Raw genomic sequence first — 12416 nt, 5'->3', positions numbered from 1 at the left:
GAATCCATAGTGCTTTTTCAAATCAATGAATTGCGCAGACTTAAAAATACTAACTAGCTCACTTGCTGTAAGCCGAGAACCAACAGGATAAGTCAAGCATCTACCAATTATGTCTACATATTGTGCAGGTAGGTGTTGCATGGCTTGAGGAAGTAATTCCTGGGACATAAGATGACGTAATTCCTGACATTTTTTTGCAGTCCATGGGGACATATTTGCAAACATTTCAAGGAAGGTTATTCCGAGGGACCATATGTCTGACTGCTGGGTACAGTTTTCATACTTTAGAAAACATTCCGGAGCCATATAAACAGTGGTTCCTCCGATAGGTCCACTAAACACTGAAAAATCTTACTCCCTCTTTTAAGTAGCACTGTGTCCCGAATGTTTGCCATACCCCAGTCAGTCAGATAGGCTTTTTTCCTTGTTTCTTCGATCTGTGAAAGAATAAAATAAAATAGGATTTGAAATTAGGATACAGAGCCTTTAAAAAATAAATCTGAATTTTAAAGTTATAGATATAATTTTTTCATGATTTAGAACAACATACATACTGCTCACCTACAGTAAACCCAATCCAATGTCGCAGATTTTTTAAAACATATGTAGTGAAAAATTTTGCTAGTTACCCATAGCAACCAATCAGATCACTACTTACATTCTTAACAAGCCCCAATTTGATAAAGTGATATGATAGGTTGCTATTGGCCAACTTTTCATCTTTATAGGTTTGGAGAAATCTCCACCACTGTGTTAGGCCTCTTAAACACTACTGTTATTTTTTCCAGTTTTGCGGGCCGTTTTTTGTGTTTCATATACGGAACCATTCATTTCAATTGTTCAGCAAAAAAAAAAAAAAAAGGAATGTACTCCGTATGCCTTCCGTTTCCGTATTTCCGTTCCGTTGAAAGATAGAACATGTCCTATTATTGCCTGCAAATCACTTTACGTGGCTCCATTCAAGTCAATGGTTCCACCAAAAAAACTTTAACACATACAGAAATACATCCGTATGTCTTCCGTATCCGTTCCGTTTTTGCAGAACCATCTTTTAAAAATGTTATGCCCAACCCAATTTTTTTCTTTGTAATTACTATATACTGTATATGCCATAAAGAAAAATGGAACAGAAAAACTGAACGGAAATGGAAACACAACGAAAAAATAAAAAAAGAACGGATCAGTGAAAAAGGCACCGCAAAACACTGAAATAGCCATACAGTAGTGTGAAAGAGGCATTATAGTGCAGGTAAACAGGAGTAGAATCAGTAATGAACAAACTACCTAGCCTTAATTAGATTAATCATTGCATATCACCAATTATTTATGATAAACAATAGGCATTAAGAAATTTATATTATTTACGGAAATATTCACCTGTATGTACTTCATCGATTTAATTTTGTTTTCTGTAGAACTTACAATAATGTTGGCTGGCTTTAAATCTTGATGGATAATGTTTTTAGAGTGTATATATTCCACAGCCATTGAAATTTCTAAAGCAACATAATTTTTTTCATCTGCATCCAGCTTCAAAGAAAAAAATAAAATTTCTAATGTTATTATTGCTAATAAATTCGGTTATTCATCAAAGTCTACTTTCAGGTGAAAATCGAAAAATTTGAATATCGTGCAAAGTTCATTTATTTCAGTAATGCAACTAAAAAGGTGAAACTAACATATGAGATAGACTTATTATAGGCAAAGCAAGATATTTCAAGCCATTATTTGTTATATTTTGGATGATTATGGCTTACAGCTTATGAAACCCCAGAGTCACAATCTCAGGTACCCTTTGCTCAGGGGGTATGGATTTATTAGCTGACTAGAGTGTGACACTTTGAGCCTAGAGTATTGAACCTTTTCACAAAATTCTAATTTTAAGCTGCATTAATGTAATTCCTTTTAATTTGCATTACTGAAATAAATTGACTTTTGCACGATATTCAAACTTTTCGAGTTTCACCTCTATGTGTAAGTGACAAAGTCAATTAAAGAAAATTTAATTTTTTTCTTTACCATTACAGAGTTTTCGCTTCCATGAAGAACTGTGTGCAAGCTTGCCCCATGTATATATTCGTTTGCTATTAATACAAGCGACTCTGTTTTTGCAGCCGCCATAAATCGAACTATGTTGGGATGAGAGAGTCTTCTGCAAATACATACATTGAAAATTAAGGTAAGTATGGTTAGTTAATGGGGTTATCCCATATTTAACAGTATACCAAACGGAGAAAAAAAATGAGATGGAAGAGAACTGCGTATGCTCGGCCACAGATCCAATTGCCTTCGATTTAGCAGAGAGAAATAGACGAGCCAGCGCTCAGCTATTTTCGGTGGCTATATAGAAATAAATGGAGGCTGGCTGCGCATGTGTGTTGCGCTCACATGCACTTTAATGGGAGAGGCGGAAAGCTGCGTCTGGTGATCGCTAGACCCCGGGAAACCCTTTGTCCTCCAGGCAAAGCTCTCCCTGCTCCGTTCTCCTTTTCGTTGCGGGTCCCAAAGGGGGGACCAGCACCTATCAGACAATGCTAGCATATACTTGCAATATGAAATCATTGTCTAAGATGTGATAACCCCCTTTAATAGTCAAATAAAATTTATATACAGTACAGACCAAAAGTTTGGACACACCTTCTCATTCAAAGAGTTTTCTTTATTTTCATGACTATGAAGGCATCAAAACTATGAATTAACACATGTGGAATTATATACATAACAAACAAGTGTGAAACAACTGAAAATATGTCATATTCTAGGTTCTTCAAAGTAGCCACCTTTTGCTTTGATTACTGCTTTGCACACTCTTGGCATTCTCTTGATGAGCTTCAAGAGGTAGTCCCCTGAAATGGTCTTCCAACAGTCTTGAAGGACTTAGCACTTGTTGGCCCTTTTGCCTTCACTCTGCGGTCCAGCTCACCCCAAACCATCTCGATTGGGTTCAGGTCCGGTGACTGTGGAGGCCAGGTCATCTGGCGCAGCACCCTATCACTCTCCTTCATGGTCAAATAGCCCTTACTTTCAAAGTTTTCCCAATTTTTCGGCTGACTGACCTTCATTTCTTAAAGTAATGATGGACACTCGTTTTTCTTTACTTAGCTGCTTTTTTCTTGCCATAATACAAATTCTAACAGTCTATTCAGTAGGACTATCAGCTGTGTATCCACCTGACTACTCCTCAACGCAACTGATGGTCCCAACCCCATTTAAAAGGCAAGAAATTCCACTTATTAAACCTGACAGGGCACACCTGTGAAGTGAAAACCATTTCAGGGGTCTACCTCTTGAAGCTCATCAAGAGAATGCCAAGAGTGTGCAAAGCAGTAATCAAAGCAAAAGGTGGCTACTTTGAAGAACCTAGAATATGACATATTTTCAGTTGTTTCACACTTGTTTGTTATGTATATAATTCCACATGTGTTAATTCATAGTTTTGATGCCTTCAGTGCGAATTTACAATTTTCATAGTCATGAAAATAAAGAAAACTCTTTGAATGAGAAGGTGTGTCCAAACTTTTGGTCTGTACTGTATATTTTTTTATTTATGTAAGTTTTACACAATGATTTCATTTTTGAAGCAAAAAAAATCATGTTTTAGTGTTTCCATAGTCTGAGAGCCATAATTTTTTCAGTTTTTGGGCGATTACCTTGGGTAGGGTATGATTTTTGTGGGAGATGACGGTTTTATTGGCACTATTTTGGGGTGCGTGTGACTTTTTGAACCCGGGGGGAACCCGGGGAACGCAGCGTCTATGAGGGGGGGGAAAGCCGGGGACCGCAGCGTCTATGGGGGGGGGGAGAAAGCCGGGGACAGCAGCGTCTATGAGGGGGGGGGAGAAAGCTGGGGACCACAGCGTCTATGAGGGGGGGGAAGCCGCGGACCGCAGCGTCTATGAGGGGGGGAAGAAAGCCGCGGACCGCAGCATCTATGAGCGGGGGGAGAAAGCCGGGGACCGCAGCGTCTATGATTGGGGGGGAGGAAGCTGCGGACTGCAGCGTCTATGAGGGAGGGAAAGCCGCAGACCACAGCGTCTATGAGGGGGGGGGAGCCGCGGACCACAGCGTCTATGAGGGGGGGAGAAAGCCGAGGACCGCAGCGTCTATGAGGGGGGGTAAAGCCGTGGACCGCAGCGTCTATGAGGGGGGAAAGCCGCGGACCGCAGCATCTATGAGGGAGGGGAAACAGGGGACCGCAGAGTCTGTAAGGAGGGGGGGAAGGCGGGGACCGCAGCATCTATGAGAGGGGGGGGTCGGGCCACATGGAGAATTGCGGCATGTGTACAATGGGTTGTCAGGGGATCGCGGCACCTGTGAAGAGAGGGGAGCCGCGGACCACAGCGTCTATGAGGGGGGGGAGAAGGCCGGGACCGCAGCATCTATGAGGGGGGGGATAAAGCCGGGGACCGCAGCGTCTATGAGGGGGGGAAAGCCGCGGACCGCAGCGTCTATGGGGGGGAAGCCACGGACCGCAGCGTCTATGAGGGGGGGAGCCACGGACCGTAGCGTCTATGAGGGGGGAGCCACGGACCGCAGCGTCTATGAGGGGGGATGGAAACAGGGGACCGCAGAGTCTGTAAGGAGGGGGGGGAAGCTGGGGACCGCAGCATCTATGAGAGGGGGGGTCAGGCCACATGGAGAATCACGGCATGTGTACAATGGGTTGTCAGGGGATCGCGGCACCTGTGAAGAGAGGGGAGCCACGGACCTCAGCGTCTATGAGGGGGAAGAAGCCACGGACCGCAGCATCTATGAGGGCGGGGGAGCCGGGGACCGAAGCGTCTGTAAGGAGGGGGTGGGGGGAAAAAGCCGGGGAACGCAGCATCTATGAGAGGGAGGGAGGGGGGCCGGGCATCGCGGCATCTGTACAATGGGTTGTCGGGGGATCGCGGCATCTGTGCAGGGGGGGGCAGGGGAGTGGTGGATCGCGGCATCTGTGCAAGGGGGTTGGAGGGGAGCGGGGGATCGCGGCATGTGTGCGGGGGGGTGAGGGGAGCGGGGGATCGTGGCATGTGTGCAGGGGAGGGGGTTTGGGAGCGGGGGATCCAGGAATAGAGGATGCCGCTCCGCCATCTTGACGGGGGGGGGCCCCACATTTACAATGTTCAGGAAGGGGTTGACATCAAGCAGGGTGGTGAGGGGAGAAATGAGAGTTTCTTACTGTGTAGGAGGCTGCTGGCTGTGTGAACCACGGCTCTTCTGCTTGCTGGGGACGGACCGCTTATCTGCTGGGCTGCCTGAATAACACTGGTGGCCGGCAGCTCATGTTACACTGACTGCCACACTGGGTGCACGCCTACTGCCTGCCACTAGCCAATCAGCAGCAGGATCCTTGAACACTACTTATGCTGATTGGACAGTGTGCCTGAAGGTTAAAATGGGGGGCGTGGCATCGACGAGAGCATACACTGTAGTTGTAGGGGAGGGGCCAGAGTCTGTGAGCTGACACCTGATGGATGAGGCAGTTTTGGCTGAGGGAGTTTTGGATGAGGGAGTGAAGGAGGAGGGAGTTTGGGCTGATGTCTGAGGGAGGAGGGAGTGTCGAATGACTTCTGAGGGAGGAGGGAGTTTGGGCTGACGTCTGAGGGAGGAGGGAGTTTGAGCTGACGCCTGAGGGAGGAGGGAGTGTGGGCTGACGTATGAGGAAGAAGGGAGTTTGGGCTGACGCCTGGGGGAGGAGGGAGTGTCGGCTGATGTATGAGGGAGGAGGGAGTTTGGGCTGACGCATGAGGGAGGAGGGAGTTTGGGCTGACGCCTGAGGGAGGAGGGAGTTTGGGCTGACGTTTGAGGGAGGAGGGGGTTTGGGCTGACGCCTGAGGGAGGAGGGAGTTTGGGCTGACGCCTGAGGGAAGAGGGAGCTTGGGCTGACACCTGAGGGAGGAGGGAGTGTGGGCTGACGCCTGAGGGAGGATGGAGTTTGGGCTGACGCCTGAGGGAGGAGGGAGTGTGGGCTGACACCTGAGGGAGGAGGGAGTTTGGGCTGACGCCTGAGGGAGGAAGGAGTGTGGGCTGATGTCTGAGGGAGGAGGGAGTTTGGGCTGAGGGAGGAAGGATTTTGGGCTGACGTATGAGGGAGGAAGGAGTTTGGGATGAGGGAGGAAGGAATTTGGGCTGACGTCTGAGGGAGGAAAGAGTTTGGGATGAGGGAGGAAGGAGTATAGCCTGAGGGAGGAGGAAGTTTAGTCTGAGGGAGGAGGACTGATGGAGTTTTGCCTGGCGGGGGATGTAGTTTTGCCTGATGGAGGAGGGAGTTGTGGATGATGTCTGAGGTAGGAGGGAGTTTTGTCTGACGGAGGATGGAGTTTTGCCTGACGGAGGAGGGAGTTGTGGATGATGTCTGAGGATGTCCTAATATGTATGCCGTACATTATATGTAGTTGACATGTTGCTGTATGTTAGAGATCTTGAAAGTTCCAATCCCATTATGATGAAAATAAGGGAATTTGGAAAACGGTTTGGTCTCACAATAAATTGGGACAGGTCTGTTCTTCTCACATTAGATGCTATTCCTTCATCTGTACAACTGTCACAAACCTGATTACAGGTATTTCAGAACTTTAAATACTTGGGAATTGTGGTATCTTCAATGCAGATGGACTGTATCAGAGACAATGTGGACCCCCTATTGGCCAAATTTGTGGAAAAGGTTAACACCTGGTGTAAATTAACCATGACAGCAATAGGTTGAAGCAATTTGCTTAAAATTATATTGATGCCCCAGCTATTGTATATTTTCCATAACTCTCAGTGTGGATTCCACAGAAAATCTTTTATAAAATTCTAGACATATTTAGAGCACTAATATGAAAAAAAAAAAAAAATGAATTAAACTTGAGACACATCAATGAGGGAAGAATACGAGTGGCTTAGCAATTCCAAACCCATGGCTTTACTTCATTGCTGCCCAAATCAAATTCAACACTTTAAGGGGATGGCATCAGTGCAGGGACACAGGTTACACAGCGAGATTTGCAGCTATTGTGGCAAGACAAAAGGCTTTAGCTTTCTTAGAAATAGGTGGATTACAGGGAAATGTTCAACAAAACCCCACATTCTCGCTAATGTGTAAAGTCAGGGTATAGTTTAAAGAAATATTGTACATATAGGGGAGGACGCAAGCAACCTCTCTATGGCGCAGTCCCCACCTCCAAGAGTTGTTTAAATTGGAAAGCTTTTCTCTTTGGAAAGACAGAGGGATAATATTTTTACATCGGGTACAGCAAGAGGGCATCTTTAAGTCCTTCAGGTGCAGATTTAGGTAAAAGCTTTTTATTGGATGTCAGAATAACGCATTTTGGGGCCAGATAGGCCCCTTCGTCAGATTCACATCAGAAATGCATGGACAGTATGCCTCATATAACTATCCCTCAGTATCACTGCCAGTGCCTATTTGAATGACTTGTCACCCTCTCCATGTTCCTGTCATGCTTGTTAGGGCTTATGCACACGACTGTTGTCTGTTTTGTGGTCCACAAATTGCGGATCTGCAAAACACGGATACCGACTGTGTGCATTGCATATTTTGCGGAATGGAATTTCATGCCCTCTTGGTAAATTGGTCCCATCCAATCCACACAGTATGCGGATAGGATACAGGAAAAAAATAAGTTTGTGTGCATGACCTTTAGGATACTTTCACACAGTCAGCATTTGTGAACCAAAACCAGGAACAGATAAAAAAAAACAAGTCTTCCCATTATACTTTCTCTGTAAGAGTCACTCTTGGTTTTGAATTACAAATACTGCCTGTGTGAAACAGGCCTAGGATTGTGTTAATATTATGTGTATGGACCTCCGTACAGGCCTCACACTCCAGGAATACCTCCTGACCTATACAGTTGCAAGAAAAAGTATGTGAACCCTTTGGAATGATATGGATTTCTGCACAAATTGGTCATAGAATGTGATCTGATCTTCATCTAAGTCACAACAATAGACAATCACAGTCTGCTTAAACTAATAACACACAAAGAATTAAATGTTACCATGTTTTTATTGAACACACCAGGTGGAAAAAGTATGTGAACCCTTAGATTTATTAACTGGTTGAACCTCCTTTGGCAGCAATAACTTGAACCAAACGTTTCCTGTAGTTGCAGATCAGACGTGCACAACGGTCAGGAGTAATTCTTGACCATTCCTCTTTACAGAACTGTTTCAGTTCAGCAATATTCTTAGGATGTTTGGTGTGAATCGCTTTCTTGAGGTCATGCCACAGCATCTCAATCGGGTTGAGGTCAGGACTCTGACTGGGCCACTCCAGAAGGCGTATTTTCTTCTGTTTAAGCCATTCTGTTGTTGATTTACTTCTATGCTTTGGGTCGTTGTCCTGTTGCAACACCCATCTTATGTTGAGCTTCAGCTGGTGGACAGATGGCCTTAAGTTCTCCTGCAAAATGTCTTGATAAACTTGGGAATTCATTTTTTCTTCGATGATAGCAATCCGTCCAGGCCCTGATGCAGCAAAGCAGCCCCAAACCATCATGCCCCCACCACCATACTTCACAGTTGGGATGAGGTTTTGATGTTTGTGTGCTGTGCCTCTTTTTCTCCACACATAGTGTTGTGTGTTTCTTCCAAGCAACTCAACTTTGGTTTCATCTGTCCACAGAATATTTTGCCAGTACTACTGTGGAACATCCAGGTTCTCTTGTGCAAACTGTAAACGTGAAGCAAAGTTTTTTTTGGACAGCAGTGGCTTCCTCTGTGGTATCCTCCCATGAAATCCATTCTTGTTTAGTGTTTTACGTATCGTAGATTCGCTAACAGGGATGTTAGCATATGCCAGAGACTTTTGTAAGTCTTTAGCTGACACTCTAGGATTCTTCTTCACCTCATTGGGCAGTCTGCGCTGTGCTCTTGCAGTCATCTTTACAGGACGGCCACTCCTAGGGAGAGTAGCAGCAGTGCTGAACTTTCTCCATTTATACACAATTTGTCTTACCGTGGACTGATGAACAGCAAGGCTTTTGGAGATACTTTTATAACCCTTTCCAGCTTTATGCAAGTCAACAATTCTTAATTGTAGGTCTTCTGAGAGCTCTTTTGTGCGAGGCATCATTCACATCAGGCAATGCTTCTTGTGAAAGGCAAACCCAGAACTGGTGAGTGTTTTTTATAGGGCAGGGCAGCTGTAACCAACACCTCCAATCTCATCTCATTGATTGGACTCCAGTTGGCTGACACCTCACTCCAATTAGCTCTTGGAGATGTCATTAGTCTAGGGGTTCACATACTTTTTCCACCTGCACTATGAATTTCTACATGGTGTGTTCAATAAAAACATGGTAACATTTAATTCTTTGTGTGTTATTAGTTTAAGCAGACTGTGATTGTCTATTGTTGTGACTTAGATGAAGATCAGATCACTTTTTATGACCAATTTGTGCAGAAATCCATATCATTCCAAAGGGTTCACATACTTTTCCTTGCAACTGTATGTCTAATGGAGGCCATGATGAATGCCATCTGTCAACCTTAGTAGCCACAATAAGAATGTATAGTGTGCAGTCCCCTTTTCTTTACTGTGTAACATTTTTTGCAGCATATTGACACTTTTGGCCTCTGTCATAGTAATAAAGCCCCCCAGATACGCTCAGTATGTACAAAGGGTTCTTCCTTGGTATACCTACTAATTGGATGTCTCAGAATGTGATGTGAACACATCCTTTTGATGGAGGGTTAGATGATAGTGTAAATACCACGCAAAAAAGAGTAAATTTACTTCCCATAGATTCAAAATATAATGTTTATTCAAAAGACACAAATCAAAACAACAAATCATAATCATATAAATTCCATAATAATGGTTAGCATATGGTGGAGATATCCAATTAGAAGCGCAACCTGACCTGAATTAGTGCACCTAATGGTAATAGGTCAATGGAAAAGTGCTAGGCAGAGAGTGAGATATAGTAAACATACTATACACTGAATTAGGTATAGCAGAGAGATCCACCCTCTGAAAATATATCAGTGTACTTATAACAAGCAACACTCTCTTACGCCGTATACCAAGACCAAATAACGATAAGATGTCTGGAAAGACTACGGAAGTAAATGAAAATAATCATACCAGATAGTGACAGGAAAAGTGGACGCTGCCTCCTCGACGTACGTTTCGCCGTTCTGCTTCCTCAGGAGGGTGATGTTAGTGTGTAAGATAAATGTATTAATTAGTGCAGGTCACCTGGCTCCTCTTGCGTCATCACTACCAGCTCTGAAATCTCACTATTACTGCTCAAACAAGATGGGGAGGCGCTGGGCAACATTACTGGTGGACAGATGTTGCACCAAAAGGAGGGGCCTCCTCCATGTCCACTGAAAAATAAACATTTCCCAGGATTAGAGGACATATTTTCACAAGACTGGTATGGTTATGATTCAGGCCACATACCCTACATGACAGTATGCTAACTTTGATACCAAGTTTGGAGGTAAAAAACTCCCTTTAATTGGTGTTGGCGTTCTGGAGTCATTATAGACTAATTTTACTGGATGAAGTACAAAGAGTGTAGCACTGTTCTTAGTGCACAGTGCAGGTGAACGTCAGCATAGAAACATATAAATTAGCCTGTGCTGTTTCTGTAATGGAAGCCAGTGCCGGTCTATTTTATTTAGACGAAGCAAGGGCTTTGCACTATACGTAAGAGAATATTGGTTGCATTCACCTACAACCAAGAAGTCTGTTAAAGGCTTTGGTGTTTTGAGCAGTGATTTCAATCAGTGATTGTGGGCAAAAACCTGAAGTGGGGTCTACAGAACCAAGTAATCTGCTAAAGGCTAATTCACACCGGTGTTTTGGGCAGTGATTTCCATCAGTGATTGTGAGCCAAAACCTGGAGTGGAGCCTACGCATAAATAAGGTATAATAGAAACATTTGCAACTTTTCTATGTTTTTCTCCCAAACGTGGTTTTTGGCTCTGAACAGGGTTGCCAAGCGTCTACAAATTCCTAGACAGTCTTTAAAAATAGGCAACTTTTTTTGTATCCATGAAAAAAATATGTTTCCATGCTTTTTTTGAGGTGGTGGTACTCTAGCAGGTTATTTTTGTGGTAATTATTATTTCACAGTTTCCCGTTAATACTGGTAATTATTTCTCATCAGTATATTGATCTATATTACTCATCATCTTTATTATTCATTTTGGTTTTCCGGTTTGTCCGTAAAAAATATTGTCTAGCAGTAAAAATGTAATCACATCTGGCCTGAAGTCTCAAGCCTACATGTTCACATCACTGAGCAACACAAGCAAAGAACAGTACAGAGGTTCACCGGCCAATGGATACAGTAAAGTGCTATGTTTCACACAGGTACAATACTGAATCCATCAGCCAGTAAGTTATCAATTTTGCCTTGTGACATGGTGCTCTATTATGCTGAAAAAAAGTGTTACAGATCAGAGAGCGTGAACACACTACTTCAACTAACTGGTTTGGCAAGGCCTTAGGGTGTTATTCTGGCATTACTCGGCATTCACCCTTTAACCCCTACAGAGGGATCTGGACTTCACTGCCAGTTAACAATCAAACAGCTACCTGTGTAGTTTGGCAGCTCACACACGCAGGCAGGAGGGCGTGTCATGCACAACTTCGACTAAAGCCAATGGTAGAAAAGTTGCGGGCGACCTGCAAAGTGCAATACAAAATCTTACATCTGGATTTTTTGTGACTGTTGTGTTGTAGTTGCAACATGTATCATTGCGATGCCATTGACAATCATTACATGAAATGTCACGCAAAATATTTGGCCGTGTAGGCGAACCCTTAATGCTCTAGATGACAAAACCCCTTTAAACACATTGAAAAATGCAATAGGTTCTGGAAACTGTAAAATGTAGAACCATAGGAATAACTTGCAGCTCCTAGGGTCTAATTAAAAATCCAAAACATTCTTTTGAGACTTTTTTAAAGAGTACATTTTTTTTACAATTTTCTTTAAAAGCGTTGTAAGCAGGCCAAAAATCATCTTTTAATACTTTTTATTAATTAACTGTGCTTTTTTCCATCTTAAAAAAAGGACCCAAAGTCCTGGAACATACCTCTTCTTAAAACCATCATTCTGGCGCTGTACTGGTGTCGGTTTATTGGCTGCCATGGTAAACGCTGCACAGGACGGAGTATAGATTGCTGCTCTTGCCTGTGCTCCCCTCAAGATAATTCTGGCACAGCACATTGGTACCTTGTGCCCTGTACCGATGTGCTCTGCCAGGGCTTAGCTGAGTGGAGTGGGCTCCTGCCTGTGCCCACTCTTCTCCGCTCAAAGCTCTCTATTGCACATTTGTACAGGAGCCGTGAGTTGAGAAGAGCAGGCACAGGCAGGAGTCCACTCCGCTCAGCTAAATCCTGGCAGAGCACATCGGTACAGGGCACAGGATAACAATGTGCTGTGCCAGAATCTGTGCTCCATCCTGTG

General features: G+C 44.0%; 1 protein-coding gene across 1 annotated transcript; it reads right to left on the bottom strand.

Moving 5' to 3' along the window:
* Window positions 1-284: 284 nt before the first annotated feature.
* Window positions 285-12098, bottom strand: LOC120999229 (serine/threonine-protein kinase STY13-like). The gene is made up of 4 exons (XM_040430103.1): window positions 12043-12098; window positions 2020-2152; window positions 1423-1530; window positions 285-437 (listed from the first exon to the last, which is right to left on the bottom strand). The coding sequence occupies exons 1-4, from the start codon at window positions 12096-12098 to the stop codon at window positions 285-287; spliced, it is 450 nt and encodes a 149-aa protein (XP_040286037.1).
* Window positions 12099-12416: the final 318 nt, after the last annotated feature.

The sequence above is a fragment of the Bufo bufo genome, chromosome 4 (genome assembly GCF_905171765.1).
Source record: "Bufo bufo chromosome 4, aBufBuf1.1, whole genome shotgun sequence".
NCBI lineage: Eukaryota > Metazoa > Chordata > Amphibia > Anura > Bufonidae > Bufo > Bufo bufo.
This window is presented reverse-complemented; position numbering and strand designations above follow the sequence as displayed.

Bases quoted from the DNA above. Each gene is read 5' to 3' on its own strand.
- LOC120999229 (XM_040430103.1), bottom strand. From the start codon at position 12,098: ATGGCAGCCAATAAACCGACACCAGTACAGCGCCAGAATGATGGTTTT. The intron at 2,153-12,042 runs GTATGTTCCAGG...ATGTATTTGCAG, and splicing joins AATGATGGTTTTAAGAAGAG to AAGACTCTCTCATCCCAACA. The intron at 1,531-2,019 runs GTAAAGAAAAAA...TTTTCTTTGAAG, and splicing joins GAAGCGAAAACTCTGTAATG to CTGGATGCAGATGAAAAAAA.